Here is a 25,871-nt window from a genome sequence, read left to right as displayed (position 1 = left end):
AGCGTGAGTCAAGTAGTAGAGCACACATAGCATGTCTGGGTATACCAGTTGCACTTAGGGAATGTTTTTCTGACAAAACATTGTGCATTTTAATTTGTATTCTAAGAGTGAGCTGTTTGGACCACATTCTCGATACATGATGCAATAAGACATTCAGATTTAAATTGAATTTAAAACAAATGTTTCTACGCTGCTTAGAATATAATACAACAGCCATTCCAAAGCCTTGGAGAGTAGATAGCAATGTTGGTGACACTCCATATCTTGCATTTGAATATAATGACTTTCTTTACTTTCTATTCCTGCATTACAGATTTAAACTCATCTGGTATCTGCTTCCGAATTGAACAAGGCATCCACTTTGTAATACTACTAAACAATATATGCTGATGAAGCTCCAGACCCAAACCCAGGATTGGACTATCACTATTTCTTATACCTCAAAGAAAGGCAAGCCAGGGTGTACATGAAATGCCAGTCCCCGTTACCAAAGCAATTTATTTAGCTAACTATATCAATTTTATTTTGCTCTCTTTTGAGATTGAGATTATTCATTATACTGCATTAAATATGTGTACGCAAAAGTCCTAAAGGTGTGTTTTTGGAACTGCCACCTCAAAGGATTTAACTATTTACGACTAGTGTCAATTGATAGCAGCTAACCAAAATTGAGAAATACTGAGGAACTACTTTGTTGCTGCGTGGACATTTGCTACCTTTTTCCAGTCAAAATCTGAGATTTGTGTGATGCCCCCAAAACGAAGAACTCCAAAGGAAACTAAGGAACCCAAGAAGTCTGTCCCAGTTGTGGGGGCAGTCACCAAAGGCCAGGTGAAAACAACACGAACACCGCAGAAGGTAGATCGTACTCCACATCCTAAGGGGCCAGGGCGCCGGCCTAAAGACAAGGCGGAGACTAGCAGCTCTGCTGAGGTTTGGTCAGCTGATTCTGCAGCTGCTTCACCAGTTCCAGAAAGACCCCAGGTATGAGATTTAAGTAATGGAACCAATCAAGATACATTATTCTGTAACTTTTTAAGTTAATTCAGGATGGTTGAGAAGAAACCCAAATGTTTTTGATCATTGGTATGTGTGAAACTGTTCAGGAATATCCGGTTGGAGTCTTTAAGCTCCGAAACTACAGCTTGTTGGCAGATTTATCATTCCATCAAACGTTGAATATATTATGCAGGGATTTATTGTGGGTGTTTGATGCATATTTTAACTGTTTTATTTTTAAAGTTGTGTATAGCGTGGACTTGGCCCAAGGGCACCAGAATGCTTCACACAAATACCTGATCATTTTTACATGAAACCCCAGAAGTTACACATGTTTTAGGGCATATGGAGGTTAGGCGATTTGCCCAGAATCACAGTATGTTGAACCGAGGCTGGGATTTGGACCTGGCTCCCCAGTTCCAAAGTTGGCAGCTCTAGCCGTTGGGTCACATCTCCTCACCAAGCTTGTAAACTTGCAGTCAAAAGGTGTTAGAACTGGGGGTCTCTAGTTGGCAGAGGTAGGTACCACTGTCCAAATAGGGACCCTTGCTTCTAGTCAGGGTAAGGAGGAAACCCTCTGAGATAACCCCTGCTCACGCCCTTGGTAGCTTGGCACGAGCAGTCAAGACTTATCAAAGGCAATGTGTAAAGTATTTGTACCAACACTCACAGTAACACAGTGAAAACACCACAAACTGACTTCACACCTGTTTAGAAAAATAAAGGTATTTAATCTAAACTACACGAGACCAAATCGACAAAAATCCAAAATACACAGTTCAAGATTATGGTTTCAAAAGAGTTTTGCGATAAACTAATCCACAGTTGCGTGAAAAGTTCACAGTTGCGTCACGTTTAGCCAACAGTAACTTTAAATGCGACAAAGTTCCAAAACAGAAGCTGGTGTGGTGGAAAACAAGCGATACCTCACTCCTGAGACCTTGGGGAGGCGATGCGACAACCCCGCTGGATGTAGCGGGCGTGTTGCGGTGACTCCGGTCTGTATGGGGAGGGATGCAATACCTTGTATGGATCCCGGTGCGGAGGTTCCGTAGTGAAAAAGCTTGCAAAGGCACGATGCGATGATCTTTGGGGGCTGCGACGATCTCCGGGGCGACGATGCGCGGTCCAGCGGCGATCTTCCTCTCGCAGCTCCTCGATGCGATGTCTCTGCGACGATTCTCGCAGCGACGTGATGCTGTCCACAACCAAGTGGTGCGACGATCTCACCCAGTGACGACAGGCTCTGCGACTATACTTGCAGTGATGGTATTCTTCCCGCACCAGACTGGTGCGTCCCGCAAACGAAGGATGCAATGACTCTGGCAGCGGCAACAGGCGCTGCGTCGATCTCCGCCTTCATAGCGGCGGGAATTTCCGCGCACTGACTGGGATGCGCTCCGCAAGCGAGCGATGCGACAAAACTTGCTGAAAGTCTTTAAAAGCTTGGGTTTCAGCTTCCCAACACAGGTACAACTTCAGGGGGCACTACAACTGGCCCAAGCACTCTAGGAAGGACATAACTCTCTCAGCAGAGTTCAGGGAAGCTGGGGTTGAAGTCCTTTTCTTCCTGGGTCTTCTTAACAGGGAGCCAGCTCTTCTCAGGCCCTTGGAGATTCCTTCAAGCAAGGGGACACAGCACAAAGCAAAGTCTTTCCCCACTCCTTGGCAGCAAAGCAACAGCAGGTCAGTCCAGCAGAGCAACAGCAGGACAGTGTTCCTTCTTCAGTTTCAGCTTTCTCCATGGCAGAGGTTCCTTCTTGATTCCAGGATGATCTAATTTTCTGTAGTCAGGGGTCCTGTACTTATACCCCTAAAAGTCTTTGATCCCTTTGTGCAGGAAGGCTCTGAGCCCGGTCTGAACCAGTTCTGGGTGTTCCTTGAGCACTTTGTTTTTCTGGCCTCTCCTTTCCTTACAGGGAGAGGGGCAGGGTGGTTAGCCGCCCAGCAGGGGGTGGAGCAGCATTGTGGAAGGCAGGGCCAGCCCTATTCAGGCCCAGGTGCTATCCCCTCCCACCACTCAAGATGCAGATGCAGTCATTCAGCCTAGGGCTGACTCAGCCAGCCTTCTGGGGGCTCCCAGCCTCTGTCACTCTCAAACCAGACAGTCAATTCACAAACAGGCCAAGGCACACAGAAAGGTCAGACAAGAGAACAGCAACTTTCTAAAAGTGCTGTTCTCAAACACAGGATTTAAAAACAACCTTTCCTAAAAGATGTGTTATTAAATTCTGAGTTCAGGGATACCAGACTTTTATGTCCTATCTTGCTCCTATGGGAAGATAAGCTGGTAGCCACTGTAGCCAGCATTCACCATGATAGCCTATGGGGCAAGATAGCCTTACAATAGTGAAAAACGAAAATGGCTGTAATTCACTACCAGAGCATGTCACCTGCACAAGTACACGCTCTACCTTTCACATACACTGCACCCTGCCCAAGGGGGTACCTTGGGCCTTCCATAGGGGTGACCAATGTGTGCAGAAAGAAAAGGGTTAAGCCTGGTCAGTGGGGACACTGGCCAGGAGGACATGGCAGTTCACAGAACGCACACAGGCACTGCAGTGGCAGGCCTGAGACACCGTTTTAGGGCTACTCATGTGGGTGGCACAATCAGTGCTGCAGGCCCACTAGTAACATTTGTTATCACCAGCCCTGGCACACTCAGTGCACTTTACTAGGGACTTCTTGGTGACACAAATATGCCAATCATGGATAACCAATCACAATAACAATTTACATAGGGAGCACTTGCACTTTGACACCGAACAGCAGTGGCAAAGTGCCCAAAGCATCTAAACCAACCAAAACGAAATCCAGCACTGCATCAGAAAATACAGGAGGTAGAGGCGAAAAGATAGGGGTAAATCATGCCAAAGATGCCAGGTCTAACAAAAGGCATTTCCAATTATCATCTGATTGGCTTCAAATCATGTCAATAAAGATTGTGAGTACTTGAAATATAAATGCATAATGCTACAAGATGTACTCTTTATATCTTGCAATACGTGTATTTATTTATTGCAGTATTATGCATCTGGGTATATTTTCTCCTTTGTCCAGTTCAGAGGGCTATGCTAAGCAGTACATTGTGCGGATATAAAATTGAGTTGGCAGTAGATATAGTCGATGAGGCCTCACATCAAGTGCTGAAGGACTTCTATGTTAGGATTCCTTTTAATATGTCTTGAGTTTATTTTCTCAGTGATCTGAGACATTTACTGAAAAGTAGGTAATTTGGCCAAGTAAATTCTCCTGCCTCATTATGTCTCAAGCATCTAACCCCATTTTCAGTCTTGGTTATCAGGAGGTTTGGGCCTTGGTTGATAACAGAGCTACAAGCTAGCAAGAAGGCTCAGTGATTGCGGCAGTGACTCCTAACACCTGATGAGGATTGTTGTCACAAATGGCCTTTCATTCTTCTTAGTTTGATAAAGTGAGTACAATGAGCTGATCAAGTGTTGCATCTGTTATCCAAACACTTACAAACTGCACCATTAAGCACTATGTAAAAGAAAATTAAAATGTTTTGCTAGAATGTAGGAGGCTGACAATTTTTTGATGCATCCCGGCCCTGGTTCCAGATGTTTTCTGTATAGTATGGAACACTTTGTATTTTTTTCTTGGTTTTCACTGGGATCCAGTAGAGAACCATTACTGTGAGTTTGATAGGGATATATTTCTTTCATTTAATTAATGTTGAGGGTGGCGATGTGTATACTACATAGCAAAAGTTCAGCTGTGCCAGTACTAGTGATCAATTTTCCAATCAGTGATTTGTTTAAATGAGTGATAGATCTCGCAGAGCAATAACATTTGAAATGTGTTGCCTTTCATAAAAGCAGTAACTATGAGAGGAAAGATCATTCTAAACTGACAGTTACTCCATAGTTCTGCTTTTTTGTGCTGGTGGTGGTGTGGGGCAGAGCCTGAGGCTATCGAGAATGATTAATAAGGGTGAATATTTACTTCTGAAGGGCACGTGTGATCCAAAGTTCAACCACAGATGCTGTACTGCCATATGGCAAACAACCAGTGATTGCAGTCCATTCCAAGCCTTTACTGCATAATACATTATTGACTTTTGGGAAAGGATCAATTTGTTAACCATTAGGGCTGCCCATATTTAGACATGGGCTAAGTTTGTTATACAAATGTGTAAGACCAAGCCTGAACCTGAGTCTGTGCCACAGATAAAACGGAGTAAGGGTCATTGACCCTAACTGCAAATCTCACCCGTAATTATCTATTGCAGCCCTTTACATCTTAGTGTGTATACATCCTACAAAAAGGCCAACTGTGATCAGACTATCCTCTGACCGTTTTTAAAGCAGTTTAGGTTTAAAGTATTTTATTGCAAGGTTATCAACAAGGACAGAATACAAACAGTGTGAAACTGGTCGTCGAAGAGTTGCAAATCAGAGTCTCCGCTCCATGAGTGCCATCAGAAAGTTAGACTGTATAATCAATACACGTTGTGGAGCCACGTGCTAGGTGAAAAGGCAATGACGACTAACACCAAAACCAAACCCCCCCAACTGCCCCCCGCCCTGCCCTCCCCCCGAACCACCCCAGCCTCCCCCCTCCCCCTCACCCTCCGTGTCATCCCCCCTCCCTCCCGTATGTGCTGAGCCAATGTCTCGCTCCTTCCACACCCCCGCGTCGGCACCTCGCCTCACATCGCGGATACCCACACCGCAATTAAACCTGCGGAGAAGTCAAGGACGTCAGTCTCATGAGGGTATCGAGGGCAAGTATTTTCCTTAAACTCCGACTGCAGTAGGGTGAGAAAAGGCTGCCACAATTCCTCCAACTTGTCTACCTCACCCGCCACCGTTAGGGACAGTTTCTCCATACCCAGAACGTGCCACAACCTGTGTAACCAGCCTGTAATGTTGGGAATAGTGGTGGTGCGCCAATAAATGAGTATGTTCTGTATCGCAGAACCCAGCGCAATCGCTATTTGCCTACCCCTTCTGGACCTCAGAGGATACATCAACCCGTTAGGCAACCCCAATAGGACATAGGCGGGGAAACGAGGCAGTTCAATATCAAAGCACTGGTCAATCTCATTTAGGACCTCTTCCCAATATGGACCTAGCAACGGGCAGTCCCACAGTATATGTGTCAGTGTGCCAGTCTGTCCGCACTCGCGCCAACAGGTGTCCGGGATGATGTGGTTCATCTCATGTAGTCGTTGAGGAGTGTAGTACCAGTACGTGGTTATTTTAGTGAAGGTCTCGGTGAGCCCAGTGTGATATGCCGAGTGACGTGCGTGGTAGGAGATGTCGTCCCATTCCTTATGACTTAGCTCCCTCCCTAGTTCCCGCTCCCATCGGTTCCGACCGGGATTATAGATGTGAAAGGGGGGGGGCTGCAACAGTTTGTAAAGGTCCGAGACGAGCTTGGCATCCGATGAACGTGTCGCCAGCCATATCTCGTAGGGCGTAAGTGTCCGGTCGGCTAGGTCCCGTACCGCCCGTTGCAGCGCCCAGTGGCGAACTTGCAGATATCGTAAACGCTCAGTCTCAGGCAGATTGTATTCTCGCCTGAGGTCCTGGAACGACACGATCCCCTCAGGACCGTACATGTGAACCAGAGCGCAGCACTTGGCCGTTCGCCAAAGCGAGAACGCGCCGGGTTCCATCCCGGGTTGAAAGTCAGGATTCCCAATCAAGGGCGTAAGCGGCGACGGGAAGGTGGTAAATTCCCGCGTAGCATTCACGGCGTCCCACACTCTAAGTGGAACTTGCGTGACCAAGGATGCGTAAAGATTGGGAGGGCGATGAGATCTGCGCATGAAGGGTATCTCCTGTAAGGTTCTACCCGCCACAGCTTGGTCCTGAAACAGCCAGTGCCGGTCAGATTCCCATTTGCTCCACTCCACAAAATACCTCAGTTGCGCCGCCTGAAAATACTTGTGGAGATCCGGTATGCCGAGGCCCCCGGACTCCGGGGCTAGCATAGACAAGGTCCTTTTAAGCCTCGGCTTACGTCCCTGCCAGACAAAGCGGGCGATGTCAGTCTGTGCTTGTCTGATCCAGCCCTTCGGGGGCAGGAGCGGCAGGGCCCGAAACAGATACAGGATCTGCGGCAAAAGAGTCATCTTCACCGCAGCGATGCGCCCCAGCATGGACAGTGTGCCCTTGTTCCAGCGGGACAGTTCCGCCTTCATCTTTTTACCCAGTGCCGCGTAATTTGCTGTCGCCATGTCGGCCAAGGAGGGTGCCAATAAGACGCCCAAGTACGGGATCAGATCTTTAGACCAACTCATGGGGAAGCGTCTCTGTAACTCAAGTCTCGTTGCAGTGGTCAGCGAGAGGTCCAGGGCGGACGACTTCCTCATGTTCATCTTGAAGCCCGCCACCGCGGCAAAGGCCTCCATTTCAGCTATGCAGGCCGGGAGAGCGTCCCCCGGGTTATCAAGCATGAGGATCACGTCGTCCGCGTAAAGGCTAATGGTGTGAGTGTAGCCTCCCATCCGGACTCCAGTCACCTGCGGGTTCCGGCGAATCCTCTGGGCAAACGGCTCCATGTAGAGGGCGAAAAGAAGTGGGGACAGTGGGCACCCCTGTCTGGTCCCCCGTTCTATCGCAAAGTGCGCTGAACTGCACCCATTCACCCTCACCACCGCCGATGGGTGTTTGTAACAGTTAAAGACAAGGGTGCGGAATTTCTCCCCCACCCCCAATTTGCAAAGGACTCTTTCAAGGTAAGAACAGCGCACCCGATCGAACGCTTTCTCCGCGTCGACGGATAACAACATGCGCTCCCCAGGGACGCAAGAGGCCTTCTCTAGGACGTGTATCACTCTCTTAGTGTTGTCCACCGTTTGCCGGCCGGGGACAAACCCAGCTTGATCCGGGTCTACAAGTCCCGGCAGATATTGCGCTAGCCGATTCGCCAGGATCCCTGTATAGAGCTTAAGGTCCACGTTTAACAAGGAGATTGGCCGATAGGAGCCGCACTCAGACCGGTCCTTCCCAGGCATGGGAATAACCGACACTGTCGCCCGGAGCAAGTCTGGAGGGATAGCTCCCGGCTCCGCGAAGGAGTTATAGAGACGTGTCAACAGCGGGACCAATTCTTGACAGAATGTCTTGTAAAAGAGAGGGGTGTACCCATCTGGCCCCGGGGCCTTCCCAGGTTTAAGACGGGAAATGGCTGCAATCACCTCCTCCGGCCGGATGCCCCGTTCCAGGTATTCCGCCTGTTCCGGGGTGAGAGCAGGTAGCTCGACCGACTCAAGGTAATCAGTCTCAGCCAATGCTGAGGGTGGTTCGCCTGTGTATAAGTCAGCGTAGAATCGGCGGAATTCTTCCGCAATCTGAGGGTCTTCCGTAACAGTCTCTCCGATGGGAGTCGACAGTTCCTCAACCCGCTGACGTTGATGTTTCACCCGGAGCTTGTTCGCCAGAAGGCGGCCGCACCTATCTCCACCAGTGTAGAATGCGTGTTTCAGGCGCAGCGCTGCATATTCCGCTCTGTCCATGTCCAGCGCGGAGAGCATTTTCCGGGCCGCCTTAAGTTGCCTCCAAATTCTAGGGGCCCCTGTTCTTTGATGCATCTGTTCCAGCTCCCGAACCCTGGCGGTAAGCTCATCTCGTTTTTGTTGTCGGTCTCTATTTTCCGCCGACGAAGTGGCGATGAATTCCCCACGAAGCACCGCCTTCAAGGCGCCCCATTGCGTCGCGCGTGAGGTATCCCCATTTTCGTTATGGGACCGGAAGTCTGTGATCGCGTCCCGTATCTGCTTCACCACCACTTGCTTATGCAGCAGGGTGTCCCTGAGGCGCCAGACTCCCCGAATGGGTGACACCGGCGGCAGTTGAAAGGAGCCTGTCACCGGGGCATGATCCGATAATGTGAGTACCCCTATGTCAGAATCCGTCGCAAGTGCGGCCATCGGCCCCGTAACTAGGATATGATCCAATCTCGCGTATGTCCTGTGCGCGTGTGAGTAATAGGAATAGGCCCGGGTGTTCGGATGTAGGCGTCTCCAAAGATCATGCAGGTCGAGATCGCCTAGATGGGAGCGACAGAGGTCTGAGAACTCCCCGGTGTGTGGGCGTCGCTGTGCCGACCTGTCCACTAGGGAATCAAAGACCATGTTCAGGTCCCCCCCAATGATCATGTGTCTGTCCGGTGTAGTCGCTATGTTCTCGAGGGCTGTTTGTAAGAACAGGTCTTGGTGGTCATTCGGGCTATAGATGGAACCCACAGTAAACAGGAACCCCCCGAGTTTGAGCCTGTAAGCAAGGAGCCTCCCCTTCTGCTCCGCAACTTTGTGTAGGACCTCTCCCTTAAACGACCTAGATATTAAGATGGCAACCCCCGCAGTTTTGTTAGGCCCCGAGGAAAAGAGCTGTACTGGGAATTTCGGTGACCTCATCCTAAGGCAGTCACATGATAGGAGGTGAGTCTCCTGTAAAAGGCAGATGTCCGCCTGGGTGTTCTCAAGTAGGGATAATATCGCTCTACGTTTGACCGGGTTGTTCAGCCCTTTCACATTGAGAGTGACTATCTTAAGGGCCATGAGTAGTCGTCCCAAAAAAAGCGTTCAAAAGAGGCTAAGGCGGAAGGGATCGCCATGCGCACCACTGGCGTAAGGCCAAGCAGATGCCGGATCCCAAGAGCACCATAATCGTAGCTCAGTGCATGCGGTGTGAAGTCAGCGCAAAAATAGCAACAAAGCATCATAAGCCAGCACAATTCCCCTAGTCCCCCCCAACATCCCTCAACCAACCCAACTCCCGGCAACTCCACCCCGAACTTCGAGCCCCCGGGTTCATCCTCCCCGAGCCCAACTGCCTTCCCCCCCGTGCCTCCCTCTACCCCCCAACACCCCCCCTTCCCCAACTCCCTTTGAGCAAGAATCATAGTCCCAGTCCGGTCCTTATCGGACAAGTCTGTGGTAAGTTATTTATGTGGACGTCCAGCCACCTCCTGCACCCCCCCGCCGCCCCCTCCCCCCCGGAGCCCCCGCACCTGCTGTGAAGATGAGGCCATCAAGATCTCCCCCCGGAGCATGCTCAGGCCGTTAGGGCCATATCACCAGACGACGTGTCTCTGGATACCTCCAGTATCGCGCTGTCCATTTCAGCTCTGACTGTGGGCGAGTCCGGTCGCGATGACAAATTAGTGGGTTGGCGCCTTCGAACAGTCTGCCAGCCACCCCTGGCGGGGCGTCGGCGGGAGATCGTGGGAGTGTCGGTGTCCACCGCTGTGATCCCCAACACCTCGCAAGTGTCCTGGAGGGACCGGAGTTGATGCAAGGTTCCGTTCCAGCGAAAGATAAGCCGAAAAGGATGGCCCCAGGAGTACTGTGTGCCGTGTTCTCTCAAGAAGTCCGTGGCGATCTTGAAGGATTTGCGCTTTTGAAGGGTGATTGTGGATAAGTCGTGAAACAGCGCTATTGGATGGCTCCGGAACTGCAGTGGTTGGCGACGTCGCGCCTCTCGGATGATCCGTTCCTTCAAGGGGAAGTCCGGCAGGAAAGCCAAAATGTCCGGGGCTGGCGCCGAAGCCCATCGGGGTGGGCCCACCCTGTGTGCTCTATCGATCCTTACTGGGAAGTCGCTTGGTTCCCCTAAGATGTCGCGAAACAGATCTCCCAGATAAGCCGTCATGTCCTCCCCTTCTTCTCCGGATGGAACGCCTCGGACTCTAATGTTGTTGCGCCTGGATCTATTCTCGAGATCCTCCGCGTGGGCCTGGAGGTCAATCTGTTGATCCCTGAGCCGCAGAACCTCCTGCTGCAGGTGCGTTACCTCCTCATCGCGGGTGTGGTTAGTTTCCTCCACAGCAGCTACACGTTCACCGAGGGAGTCGACCTCCCTCCGCACCTCCCGCACTTCCCCAGCCACTTCCTGTTTCAGCACCTGAAAATCTTCTCTGAGGGTGCTGAATAGCGATTCCAAAAATGATCGGGTCACCGGGGGTTCCCCACCTTCCGCCCCGCGAGAGCTGGATGGGGGGCTTGGGGCTGGCTGGCTCCTATCATGCCTTGGGGTCGCTCTGCTCAGCATATCGGGTAAGGTGCGCTCGCCTTTCTTACCCCCACGGTTGCCAGACATCGTGGGAGCGGGGAGTGGCAGTGTCGTGGAGTGTTACAAGAAGGGACCAGGCCTCGTGGGTCGTGATGAGTGCGGCTGCACTCCCGATGCTACGGGCTCCACAGTCTCTCACAACTGCTCCCCAGGATGGGCGCGGAAAGCTTCCAGGACCAACTGTAGCCGGGCCACTCCGTTACCTCCACTCCGCAACGGAACACCACCCGGTCCGTCCTCAGCGTTTCCCGAGTAGATGCAGAAGTCCAGGTCCCATAAAAGGGTTCGGGCAGCCCCCCACTGTGTCGCCGTATAAGCCGTGCAGTCCCCTCCAAGGCCAGCGCTTTCCACCGTTGCCCCAGCACCGTCTAATGCAATGTCCAGGCCGGGAACTTGTCACCTCCGGGAGCCCCCCGAAGGGGTCAGCCCCATAGTTCAGTTCCAGCTGCCTGCGTGGCGCAGGAGAGGGTGCTCCTATTTAGATATGGGTCCGCGGGCTCCCCCGAGGCCGCCTGAAGGGTGTGCCGGGGCAGGGTCCCCGTGTCCCGCTCGGGTCACCCCGCGCGACCGGGGGTGCTCTCTGGTCGCTGCGTCGGACCCCCGGGTCCTGCGAGGCGCCGCGGAGGGCTTCGCGCCTCCCGGATCGATGCAGAAGTGTGGGCCGCCTAGAAGGGTCTGGGGAATCCCTCACCGTGTCGCCATGGAGGTGGTGCAAGTCCTTTGTCTCCCAGGTCGGCGGCCTCCACCCCTGCTCTCACTCCGCCCCACGGTCTGCTCAGGCAGCCAGAGCGCCACCCAGGTTGGGCCTCTCAGGGGTCCAGCCCCACAGTCCAGGGCCGGCGGTCCGTGCGGCGCAGGAAGAAGGGTCCGCAGGCAAGCAGGGCTCCGAGTCGAGCGGCGGCGCCCCCCGGAAGGCCCACCTGGGCCCGGTCAAAAAGTGCGCCGGGGCGGGGGCCCCCATGCTGTGCTCTGATCACTCCGGGCGCTCACGAGCGCTCCCCGGATGCTTCGTCGATCCCTTCGGCCCGCAGTGTGCTGCAGAGGGCCCCAGAAGCCGGCGCCCCGGGGTGGGCCTCCCGACCCTCCGGATCCCCGGGGTCGCGTAGTCCAGACTCCCCGAGTCCGCCGCTCGGGACCCCGGCGCCTCTCCCGCGGGGCCGCCGCGGTGTGCTGTCTGTCCCTCGCGGCAGCGACCTGCTAGGGCGAGCTCCTCCTCCGCTTGTCTCTGCACCCCTCCGGGGTTCCCCGCCGCTCCGCTGGTGTGCTGCGCGGGGCGGCCCGCAGACGCTCTCCGGCCCGGCGGCAGGCCCTCTCCCGGAGACTCCCTCAGCACGGCTCCGCTCCGCTCCACAGGGCACCGGGGATCCCCAGACTGCGCCGGCGTTCGTGTACCGGCGCCGAGCACCGTCACCCACAGGATCCGGGGGAGATCAGCAGGAATAGGCGGTACAAAGGCTCCGGGGTCTCGGGAGCTCGCTAGGGAAGCGTCCTCCTAGCCCGCCATCTTGGCCACGCCCCCTTTAAAGCAGTTTAAATGGTGACCATGTACACATGTGCCAGTTAATCTCACTGAATGTCAAGCAAAACAACTATTTCCAAAGTTCATCTTGAGCTATCTGAATGAGTTTTTTAAATGGAAAAAAGTGTCTGCTTGTTTCAAGCAGACTTCAGGGCAGCACTCTCATCAACTGGCCTTGTCTTAATTTTGAAATTCCAAATAGTAAACACACTTGTATTGCTTGCTGCCTTTTATAAGGTGCTCTCTTAGGAAATCAATCTTTGTGATCTACATATACTTTGTAAACTCTCTAGATGTTTATGTGGATAGAGTGCCAAGAGATTTCCCAATCTATTTACAATTAATTATCATACCTCTGTGCTTCCCCTCCGGTGCAACTGGTTCTGCAGCTCTAACCATAGTGAGTTGTTTGAGTGCCATACAAGAACCTTTATTCAGTGCAATCGCTGGTACTTCGAAGGCTAACAATAGCTGTCTCAACAGGTACTATAGATAATCCATTCCACCATTTCTATTAATTACAGCACAGCCAGACCATGTATAATGGTCATACTCAATCCATGTTGTTGGTTGAAATGGAAAAATGGCAGCTCGTTGGCTGTCCCAGCCTCCATAGGTGGCCACTTTCCATACCTAACTTCATTTACTGGCTGACCTTTCTGCTGAGGGGTGCTCCAAGATGCCTCCTGAGTGACCTGTTGATCCACTGACTGCTCATGCTAACCTCTCGGTTGTTTCATTCGTTGCAGATTTTGCAGAGATTGGCAGGGGATAATGTTGTGTTGTCATGGCCGTCCTTGTATGTGGCTGGATCCTGTCCCTCAGCCCATATAACCTAAACGAGACCAAGCCAGCCCGATTTAATGGCCTCCCTGAGTCTGGAATGACTTTCAGAGTAGGACACCTGTCCAGCTGTATAGTGTCTTCTGCTTACTTTTCTGACCTGCCGGACTACTCGTCAGCTCATACAGTTACCCTGCCTCAATCTCCAGCTGTCTGTTTGCTTTTTTCTTGTTAACATAGTGAGCAGCCTCAGCTGCTTATAATAGGAAACTGGTGGGGTCTTGGTCGAATGAGCTTAATGAACACTACAATAAGGATGAGATTGATGAGGCCAGCAACAGAGCTCAGGGGGTTCATGGTTTGGATATACCAACCAGAATTATTTGCAGTTGTTTCCTCAATTACCTGTTGCTGGAGAACAGTCCTACGATGAAACCGGTGCCACAAGGACGCACAATTACTCTTCCATAGAAACGACTTTGGCAGCACACACCCGTGTTTTGCCTTGACTACACCGTCATTAGGATCCAGACTCTACCCGTTTGAACATAGCACTCCTAATATTCATAATCGATTTGGAATCAGACTCGACGTATCCCCCTAGTCACGTCACCTGCAATTTGTGATATTTGAAACTAAGATCACCACGATCTACTCGCAATTCATCAGTGAATACGCATCAGGATAGCCGGGTTGGAATTATCACCGGCTTTCCGCATACGTGGCATCACTCTGACAGACGCTCCAAGTTTAGTGCTTTGAATTCCTACTTTGCAATAAGCGTGCCCTGCCAGGTTGGAATTATTACCGGCCCTGGGACGTTACCAAGGTCATGTAACTCTCCACAGTCCTGAAGAGTAGAGGGACTACTTTTCCCTGACGAAATACGTGCCGGCTGGTTGCATTTTTCACCACAATAAAGAACTTTCAGCTACACTCAAGAACTCTGTACATATTGCTTACGTCAACAATTGTATTGACTTGTTTTTACCATGTATGTGTGCACAGGATTTAGCTAACCTGTTGCTGGAGAACTGCTGCCACTTTGCTCTTGCTTCTTGTTTACTAACCTCTTAGTGAACTGATTTGAGGTACTCTTTTGAGGCTCTTCCAGATGACCGCACATGGCACATGGTGAACGCAGTAGTCCAGCAAGGACCCAAGTAAGTCCACTAATACGCTACAGTTGCTTAAACAAAAATTATGCAGGGTTATGCACTGCCCAAAATGAGTCTACCCTGGCCAACAAATCATAGCTTTTAAAAGGGTTGGATGAGAAGGCAAGACTTAACACTCAATACGACCACTGCCTTTCATAAACATTTCTCCTAAAATGGTGGTGTCACAGTCACGGCCTTTGCTTCAGTTGACAGTATTGGTTATGGTATGGGCTTCTCTCCCATTAAAGCTCACAATGCTGAGAGAGCAGCTAATGGCTATCTGTAATTTATGACCGAACTAGTGATGGAACTTGAACTGCAAATTGCTGTGGCAGTGACCCATGTAGGAACACTTGAACAGTTGAAAACAATACGATCTTGAAAGAGAATGTTGTAATAACTAGTCAGTTGCTCTTTCAGATAACGGAAATCTTAAATGGGGCTTATTGACATATTGCAGGTGAAGAACAAGGCCAGAGAAAATTTGAGATAAAGGACAGTCTTTTGAAATGGGCTCTAATTTTACAATCTGACAAGTTCCATTCTATGAAGTTAGACATCAGGGAAGACAGACCTCACATACTTTACCAGCAATCTCATCCACATAACCTGGCGCCTTAGAATCTGGGCTCAGAGAATCATATTTAATCTGAGATACAACTTCAGACCCAATCTTTGTTTGCACTTCACATCATACAGCAAAGTTTCCTGGTATTCAGCTGACCCTCCAGGAACACATACCCATGAAGGGAAGGAACGTGTTGTGCATCCCAAGTAACATATGGGAATGGCACATGAAAAAGAGTTGGTCAAAAAACGTACTTCCTAGTACAAGCCCATATAGGGGCCTCACATGAACATTCCCCCATCAGAGACATTGTGTAGGCTCTCAAGAACAAAGGAGATCCTTAAGGAGTTGTGTTTGCTTGTAGATTCATCAGGAGAAGCCCCTATGAACCTCATGAATGATAGTTCTGACTCAGAATTTTGGAATGATTATCGCTCCACCATTAAGCACACATCTACATCTTAAGAAGAACAAGCAGAAAGCAAACGCTCAGCAATATTATGGGAAAAAGACACTTCATTGTAATGGAATACCTCTGTCAATATTTTTACTTCAATTATTATGAAAGATCACATGAATTCAAGAGGACAGCTAAATTCAGTAACATTAATTTCCCCATCTACAGTTTCTGGTAATGACATATCACATCAGGCATGAATTAGCACCCAAGAACCTACACTGGCATCAATCTACACAGCTGCTGTGAACATCTGGCTGCCAAGGCACCTAACTTGAAGTGACGAGTTAAAGTCTGTAAAATGATTAAATAGATAAACATGGCAAACAAAAGAACCACAACATTTGAAGAGAACTCTGCTAGCTAAAACAAACAACTAGAACAGCAGGAGCTTAAGTCCTCTAATTTAGCAGCAAAACTAGATCATGAAAATCAACTTCATAGAAATAGTTTGTGGGTTCTTGGTGGCTTGGAAACAGCAAACGGCAGTGATGAACACCTGTTTATCACTCATCTCTAATAGAAGGCATTTTCAAGTTTCTCAGATAGATGTTTACACAAAAATACAAAATGGATGTATGTCGAGTGACACTCAGAGTTTTGCAGACATAGATTAATCTATTTGTCTCTATTCTTCACTTCTCACTTTTTTTCCCGTGTGTGTTTTAGTTAAATTAGGAGTTGTATGGGGTTGTGCGAACTACCCAAGTGACTGCAATCCATACAGCTAAGATGAGGCTGATTCCTCAGAATTTGGGAGAAGACAGGATGATGGGCTTAGTGGTTTGGGATAGGAGTGTTGGGAGATGGAACAGGGGTATGGCACAGCCATGTCTAGCAGAGGGTATATAGAGGTTAAAGGCACCCACTCAATTCATTATCCAAATATGCCTGCCTGCATGCAATGCTAACAGGATGCATATTGTTTCAAAGCATAGCCTAGAAAGGTGTGAGTTTTCTTGGTAAAATTGAGAAATCTCTTACAAGAAACATATTCCTCTTAAGCAGATCATCTGATTCCCGCACAATTAAACTATTTTGTACTAGACTATAGATTCAAATGACCTCTATTAGATGGCTGCGATTCTTTGTAAAAAAAAAGGAAATCAATGGTAGACGAAAGGGGATGCTGACCCAAATATTGACATCCGAGAGATATTTGTGACATTTTTACCAAAACTACCACAGAGAAAGGTCCACAATTGATTTGCATGGATTTAAAAGTTCTACTTAATCCTCACCTGGACAGCTCTAGTAAGACTGCAATTGAATGAATAAAGCTCGACCCACTATCTTACAAGTTATTAAAACCCTAGGGTTGGCCGAGGTGTGAAGTACAATAATGGGCAAATGATCACCTATATACATATTTCTTTGCCTCATATTGTTCATATGCACATCTAGATATCATTATTCGTTCAGTTTGTTGTTTCAACAAGAATATTAGCATTATTTTGCAGCTGAAGACAACCTCTGACCTCAATCCACTCTTCATCTGCTTGGCCGACTTGGTTGACTGTGAGAAAGGTAGATTCATAGCAGAAGATGTGTTTGGTCTCTTCTGAATAACCTGAATATAGGATTCATATCAACTTATACACATGATTACATTAAGAATATCTTAGGAACAGCCTCGTTTGAAATTGGATGAGACTCCCTTAAAGTATCATATCGGGGGGACAACATTCAGCTTCAAAATACATGAAGTCCAAAAACTAGGGCAGGTACAGGAACATGGCTGCTCATAATTAACATGGTTAGAAATCCTACAGGTGTCTTCAATTCAGAATTGTGCTCCGTTTGATGTAGAAGAGAAGGTTTTATTTAGCTATTTGATCACTGATTTTAAGGCACACTGTGAATTGAATCACAGCTGACTATCTTATGCATAATGCGAATGTATTTGAATTCAGTCAGAATATGTGTAGGATACTCTCTCTTAAATTAAAAGAGAAACACAGAGTCATGTCTCAAGCATGTAAGCAAATTAAGGAATACAGCAAAAAGCTGATCACATTAGTGCAGTTTTTGGTACATATTATTTGGATCTATGTAGGGATGAACTGCAATGCAATATTAGGCAGATAAAGGATTACCCCACTTGCTTGGCTCAAAACTATGGATCGACGGCACAAGCACTCCTGAGCTTGCCTTCTTTTTGGTATACATTCAATCTCAAATTCAAGCTTTTCCTAATGAGAAAACTACCGGCCCTGAATCTGTACCCCTTGATTTTCTTTGAAACATTCTGAAGAACTGTTTCCACTTTTCTTAGATCTTTCATTAATGTTAGCAAGAATGGTCACCCTCCAAATTCTTTGAAGGAAACTTTGATTGCAGCCTTCCTGAAGAAATACAAGAACTCCAAGCAATGTAGCAGTCCTGCCAAGTATCACGCTTCTGGCGTGATACTAACGCATTTTTGGACAGTGGTCCACATCGCCGCAATAAAATGCCAGGTCACGCATTTGTAACGCCTCCTTGATCCCCCCGCCAGTGTAGAGGCAGAGACGAGCAGGACCGAAATTGCCGCCTTGGCCAAATACTCCTGATGAGCACGCAGCGTCGGACCGCATGCTGCTGTGTCAGAGTGTCTTGCAATAATCTAGTGAGCTAGAATGGCTGTCAAATCAGGAGTGTCGGGCCGACCCGGTGGCCTATTACCGCGTCGCCCGCACCAATAACCAGACCAGACAGTCATTATAGCACAGCTGCTGCAGGCCGACCAGGGGCATGGCATTCACGTGACGTGGTCACGTGATTGCAACAGTGTATCTATCCATAATCGCTCTGAGTGTGCAGCAGTTATGTTTTTTTTCTAGTTTGCCGCCGCTGCCCGCCACGCCGCAATGATTGGCGCCGGCGTTCACTGGACAGTGAGATGGGTCCGCGCTGAGTCTTGGTAGAGCAAGCGCAAGCCACCCTGACCCGCGCCGTGATTCCTCGCACCACCGCAGGCTTACCTCGGGCCCTCGGCCTCCTGAGGCTCACCATGTGTCCCACCATCGTTGGCGGCAGCTGACTCAGTTGTGAGCCTGCAGCCGACCTGTAGCAGAGATATCTGCTGCTCTTCACTTTCGGCCCGTGCTGTCTGTATAATCATGATCCCCTGGACTATGGGTCAACAAAATCGGACCCTACCGGAGCCTGCTGACGGGCTGCTGCTTGCAGCTGCGAGAGCATGTCCCAGCCGGGGTGAGGCACCTAATGCCATGGCGCTGTCTTCGCTCGTCGCCTGCCTCGAATTGAAGTAAGTGAAAACTCTGAACTACTCGTAAAACTATAAGTATTCTTAAATAAAACGGATGTCCCTTTACTCATTTGATTAGGCCATATTTATAACGGGGCAGTCAAGAAAGCAATTGGGTAAAGCTTGTTATTTTACGTTAGTCAGAGTAGCAGAAGTAATTAAAGAGGAACACCTGCTGAAAATTTCGGTAGTGGAGTCTGCAGTGCACTGTGGCAACATTCTGTACCCCAGCGAACGTTGATGTTTCCTTTCAAGTGAGAAGGCCCATGGAAAACAGTGCTTATCCGCCTCCCTCTCTTTTTATCCCCCACTACAGAAGTTATGTTATTCTCTACTTGAGGTGAGTAAGTGGCAAGCAAACAGCGCCGTTTTTTGAAAAACATAATCTAACCCTATTACAATAACTGACCGCTAGAAATTTACAGAAACATTCTTTTGTTTGCAGTGGCGTGGCGCACACTGCAAATGACTGGTGCAGACATGAGTCCTCGTTTTGTTTAACAGTACGATCAGCAGAAGAGAACTAGGTGCTTCAGTTTCTGGGGCCTCATTTATGAAAAGTGACGCATCGCTGCGTGAAAACAGCGATGCGTCACTTTTCACTGCGTCCTCCTTGCGACACCAATGATGCGTCATATATACAGTATGACGCATCATGTCGCAAGGAGTTACAGATACGTCAGTATTTCTGACATATCTGTAAGCGCCAAAGTCACGCATTGCTGGCGTGTGTCACAAAAGTGACGCAACTCCAGCAATGCGTCCTTTTACATGGGGAATGCCCCATGTGAAAGGGCTTGCATCAGTCTTACGCCTGCTGTGAGGCAGGCGCAAGATTTTGACGCAACAGCGTCCTAAAAGTGACGCAGTGAAATCTCATAGATTTCACTGCGTCACTATTACGAGGCTTTTTGTGGGGGAACGCCCCCTCTGCATACATTATACCTGACGCAGGTATAATGTAGCGCAGGGGTTTACCAAGTGACGCATCTGCTTAGATGCGTCACTTTGTAAATAGTGCGCAACAGGAGGCATGTTTTACGCCGCCGATGCGTCACAAAAAGTGACGCATCGGAAGCGCAAAACTGACGCAAGGCCTCATAAATGAGGCCCCTGGTGCTTTGCTTTCTAGCAGTTTTAACATCTTCTTAGAATGTCTTGTTGCTCAAATGGGTTTAACTGCTCATATTTATATGTTTTCCTGGTTTTCATTGCTTGATTTTGATTGTGACAAAGTGTCACTCATAATTGTTGAAATGTCACACATATTTACACTGCATTTATGAAAATGTCACACACAGCAATCTGAAACCTTGGCAGCTATGATGTAGGCCATTGTGTCGCACTAGAGCAGGAATCACAACACTACTCGAAATATTTTGTTCCGAGTAGCAATTCATTTGGACCGGTAGGATGAATTACATAATAGTATTAATCTAGTATTGAAGCCATACTCCAATATGGCGCTGCATCAGCCCCATTAGCCTCGAGCCGTTCCTTTGAAGGTCTAATGTTCCCGCGATAATATCGTAACCACGTGGTCACGAGGTTAGCAATTGAAATGACAGCCGGTATATACTCTTCCTCCTCGCCCGCTTAGAAGGGGATTCTATATCTGTCCGGACTTTGTTTTTAGGGTAAGCTGCCACACGACACAAGTATAGGTGTTTAAGAAGGGTTTGTGGTGGCACGCATTATTTGCTGGATGTCATCTAAACCCGGATATTGAATACGAGGTGGCATGCCTCTGAAAATTCAAGGGTCATTTCGCTTCGCATTTTCAGCATAAGCGCTTGTTGGTGACGCAGGTTGCGATGATCAACAACGGTTGTTCTGCAAACAATAGGGGTTCTTTTAACATAATACTCTGCGACAGTATGCAATTCCTCTAATCATCCACTAAAGTCCGGGCGTTAAACATGTGTCCTAGTATGCGGTAATACTACAGTTTTACAGTAGTGCGTAATAACCTCAAACCTTTATAATGGCTGACGTGCTTGAACATTTTTTCGCATTATGGGAAGATTATCCCTCCAACCCCACATTTTGTTGTTTTTTCTATTGTTTATCCAGAGAAGCCTTTTGCATTTCTCAACCCAAACTGGAGGTATACGTATCTAGAGTAGTGGCTCATCACATTTTGACACACTACTTGAAAATAAGGATTGAGGAAGAAGTACTTTGAGTACAGGTGTTTACCTTATATCAGTGCACTATCAGAGTTATAAACAAACACTGTGTCCATATAGGCCATCTCCTGTTTTGTAAAAACATTTCTTCCATATTTTGAAGTTGTAACTCATACAGATTTTAACCTTTCTAGTTCTTTCTGACTTCGGGCTCACACCGGGATCTTTTATGGGAATACGATACATGCGGGGGGGGGGGGGGGTGTTTTATTGTTATTCTTGACACCACTATCGCTATTCAAACAGCACGACAATGAACAATAGCCTCTCTGCAAAAACCCACTACTTCGGTACTTTCGCTTTATAAACTGGAACACTTTTCCTGTCCTTCACGTGTTCGTGGTGGCACTGGCTGACACTCTATTACTCCTTCAGATAAATCGACTACGGTTTCAGTCTGTTTAGATACAGCAAACTAATGGAGCTCTATTCGATCATGTAACTGAGTAAATATGTTTATTGTAATGGGGATTTCTCAGGCATGTTTCCACTTTGAAATGCCAGATAACCCAAACACTCGCCTTTATTTTGTTGTATTGGTGGTCCTGAAGAAGGGGGTTTAAAAGGGATAATATCCACTGAAACGTGTGTTGACCTGGATGTGAGATACCCGACCCACAACACTGTCACAGAGACTGTATTTCAGCTGTCTTCATGGTGACCACAATAGTGTATGCGATCTTGGGAGGGTAGGATATGGTTTGTTGAATAAATGAGGATGCATGTTGGTGTGAGAGGCCAGTATGCATGTGTGGTCAATTTGTAGGGGTCATACATATGTATATGAATGATGCAGATAGCTTTGTCCATGTTAAAAAAGTAATACTTATGCTGATCTTTTGGAAAAAAAAGAAATGGTTGAATATCCATATAAAAGAAATATGGAAGGTAATTCCAGACACATTGAATGTTTTTGACACTTTTGGATATAAATTATGAAATTATTTTTGAACAAAATTTTTATGTATAAAAATAAATATTGTATGCTTGGCATGTGCTCATTGTGGATATCCCCATAGAGCTATAGTTAGCCTATATACAAGTAATATAGGTCTAGTGGGCAGTTCTTGTATGGATTTTTGATTGTTGTCTCCCCCACCTCACAAATAACCTATAGGGGGTACCCTTGATAGTGTGCACCGGGTACAGTTCTGTCAATAAGGAAATTCTTGTTCAGGTTATTGATGTTTCTAATATTCATCAATGCTCACCTTTGTTGGGAAATCATTGCATGCATAGAGCTTTCTTTATTCTAGCTGTCATATATGACATAAAGCAGTGCTATTGTTTCTTGACCATGTATTTAATAAAGCGGTAATCTCTTTTGCTGGATTGTAAGTGAAATATGATACCCACCAGCATGATTTCTGTTCTATCTTCAAATAAGAGAATTTATCTGGTGTTAATGGTAAATCAATCCAACAACTTGGTTTGAGAAGTAAGGTATGGGCCTACTCCACTTCCAATTGCTTCAGGGCCAAACCCCAAAATAGAGAAAGAAATCATATTGCTAATTGATCTAGACCCTCTATAAGAAACCCGCCAATAACAGTAGTTACATTCTTCATCCTCGGGTCCTTACTCCTGATACCTTGTGTATATATGTGTACTCAACACTGTGTTAGCAGCAGAGCTCTTTGTTCATATTTATGTGGGATCTACATTTAAAATTGACTGCAGGAGTCCTGTATCATGAAAAATTGAATTGGGAAACCCTTGACAAGGATAAAAATGTAAACAGATATCAATGGAGTTTCAATGCACTCTTACATCAAGGGGTCTACATGTTGCAGCCATGAGAAGTTACCAAAAAATGTTGAATGGCTTTCATCAGGGCCAGAATTATGGATCCCAAATTATGCCTTACCGACCAAACACAACTTGCGCAGTCAGTTTATTCATCAGTGAGCATTACTCCTGCTATAGGCTATGTATACCTTACAAGCCATTAGCAAGGAACTTCCTCATTGGGGTATTTTCATATTGTGACTCTAATGCTCCATAAAGTAATAGAGGTGGGCGAACCCTATTGTCACACTTCCATCAAGAGTGTTCGCCTACCTAGGACCTAAGTGTGTCCTCCAAGTCCTGCATCTATCTAGTGTTCTTAGTGGGTGAGGGTCTTTTTAAACACAGATTGTATCCCCCCCACTACTTTCATATAGAGCGGCTAGATCAATTTGCAGTAAGAGTAATATTAATGGTATCCATTTAGAAGATACACCACTATTCCAGGTGATGCTCAAAAAAATGAAAAAGCCTAGAACACGCAAGATTAGATGAGTAGGCATGTGCTGCTGACTGAATGATTACTGGCTTCTCCAAACGCTGAATCCACTTTAGACACCATCATTAGGTGTCCTAGACTTTTAAATATTGACAATTTGAAAGTGCAGCATTTTAAAACCATTCCTAGCATTTACTATACTCTCCAACGGCTTAATGCATGGGAGTGCTGCCCAGACTCATGGTGTGTTTGTACTGTCAATAGTCTGAAGCCGACACGGTTCTCATGTTTGCAATCGGATGCAGCCAGCAGCAATTTTGGATTAACATTGTTTGGAAATGCGTGCTAATATCCATGATTGAAGAATTATCATAACCAATGGCACGTTTGGCACACTTGAATAAGCAATAGCTCAGGGTGATTTTTTTATTTACCATTAAAAGTGGCCATCTTAATCGCAAAACACTGGCTGTATCAAAAATACACACAGTTCCGTCAGAAAGCATCTATGGATTTTTGTTGTATGGAAATTGCCATTATGGAAAGTGGCAGCAAGTGGAAAGGACTGACAATCCTATGGGGTCCTGTGCATCAGATCAATGAATTAGTGCATGCTGCCTGTATAATACACTACATTGTTACTGTGTTTCTGTTTTGGACTGACACTATATTTGTATACCAGAATAACGAGAGTGATGCTTTGAAAATTGTTTATTGGGGGCAATTTTGTGCTATTCTTTCCATTAAATAAACACGCAACCAAGCTGATATACTTCAAAGGCCTTTTGGCTCTCTGCCATGCTCGAAAGTAGGTAGTGCACCACAGTGGTTTTTGTGAAGTGGGTTATTGGTAGGGGTAAGTATGCACCTGCCACTAGCAATAAGGCCACCAACATGGTATAGGGTCCAGTAAAGATCTCAGTAAATTAGCCCCCTGCTTAACCCTTGGTAACCGACAACGAGCAGTTAGGCCTAACTTAGGAGACAGGAGTGTAAAGCATTTAAAAACACCAATACATAAAATAAGTAAGAAACAACACAATAAAAATCCCCCACCAATTTATGAATATAGGAAATATGTTTATCAACAGATAGATACCAAAACGACAAAAATCCGATGTAGGGAAACGGAGATATAAATTTTTACAGATTAACCGTTTTGTAGTGCTTAAAAGCATATAGCACCACTCAGGGACATCTAGTCCCATTTGACTGGGACAAAGTCAAAGTCAGAGGCTAACTGTGATGGAACCATGGTCTGATATGCTAAACGGTAGCCCCCGTCAAAATTTTACCTTCACACTTAGAAGCATTTCTGGAGCTTTTTCTTCAGATGTTGCTCGACCCTCCACAGCAGGCTGGATTCGGGAAGGGTTCGCTGACTTGACTTTTCGCAAGGCCTCGGTCAAATCCTGGAAGTCTGGAGCTTTCAGCAGGATGAACCTGAAATCCTGGCCGGGTTGCAGTTGAAGGTAGTCGGCTTGACTCTCAAAGTCGGGTCAGTCACATCATGAAGCTTTTTCAAAAAAGTTCTCTAAAGTTCAAGGAGTGGCTGGATGACTTGATTTATTGCCAAGAACAATTGACTCTGTATGCTGAAACATTGCCCTGTGCCCCGAAGCCAAGAAATATATGGAGTCTCCTACAGAGCTATCTCCTTGCACGCTCAACAGAATCCCCAACTGACGTGCCAGAGGAACTAGCGCTGTAAAGGTCCTTACCTTTTAGAACTGGGTTACATATTAGACATTCATGCCGAATTTAATACTTGATATGTGCATTATTGTTATAATGACTCTACTGTGCTGTGCATTATACCCCACTTTACATTTGTGCTTATGTAGAGGTCGCGGTGGCACTGTTGTGGTTCCCAGTGAGTGTCTAGCTAGTCCAGTGATGTGTGCTCTCATAGCCAAATAGATGCCTTAACTCGATATGTAAAGAACAGTTAGTACACCCGTATGGGGTACTCATTTCACGTTTTAGCTAAATGTACTGCATACTGTGTACTCACCTGTGTGATGCGATCACTGATATCATTGTATCCTTCCATGTCTGATGAATCCTGCTAATAATTGTTTTGTAATCTTTTTGCTTTAAAATAATACAAATAATGCCAATAAAAAAAGTTCTCTAAAGTTCTCCAAACATCAGGAAGTTCTACCTGAAGGTTTCCTTGTAGATTGAAAGTGTCCAAATCACCAATCCAAAGGTCTGAAATCTCGTAGATGGTCTTTGGGATGTCTGGACCATAATTCCCACAATGCACCTGGGTCAAATCCTCAAAGTTCCACCGGATGCACTCCAGAATGAGGGCTGTTGGTGAAGATGATGCAGGTGGGCTCTGTTAACCTGGAGCTTGCAGGCAGTCCACTCCTTAAACCTTCCTTAAGAAAGGCAGTCTCCAGGGCTGTATTACCAGTTTGCACAACAGATGCAGTCATTCATAGTGCGGGCCTTTGGGTGCAAATCCAGATTCCAGCAGGACAGTCCTTCTTTTTCTCTCTCAAATGAGATGCTGTGTGCCACCTACAAGCATGAGGACTGCCTCTAAAGTGTGGCATCTTCTTGCCCCACAAAGCACTGCACTTCTAAAATACAACATAGATGATTTCTCTCCATAGGAGTAAGAGCGGACTAAACCAACCCACAAGGTAGCTTATGTCCATT

At 47.3% G+C, this 25,871-nt stretch overlaps 1 protein-coding gene across 2 annotated transcripts in view; it reads left to right on the top strand.

Annotated features, from left to right (window-relative positions):
• The first annotated feature begins 331 nt into the window (after positions 1–331).
• DYNC1I1 (dynein cytoplasmic 1 intermediate chain 1) overlaps positions 332–25,871 on the top strand; it is a 2,048,030-nt gene continuing 2,022,490 nt past the window's right edge. The window contains exon 1 of one of the 2 annotated variants that reach the window (XM_078663722.1): positions 332–984. In XM_078663722.1, the coding sequence (XP_078519848.1) occupies positions 748–984 (237 nt within the window). In that variant the 5' untranslated portion in view covers positions 332–747. Of the gene's footprint in view, positions 985–20,331; positions 20,423–25,871 lie in introns of those variants that run through there. The other variant, XM_078663723.1, reaches the window with a different exon arrangement.

Source organism: Lissotriton helveticus, chromosome 10 (assembly GCF_964261635.1).
Source record: "Lissotriton helveticus chromosome 10, aLisHel1.1, whole genome shotgun sequence".
Lineage (NCBI taxonomy): Eukaryota > Metazoa > Chordata > Amphibia > Caudata > Salamandridae > Lissotriton > Lissotriton helveticus.
Note: the sequence above shows the minus strand (reverse complement) of the source record. Positions and strands in the feature narration are given on the sequence as shown.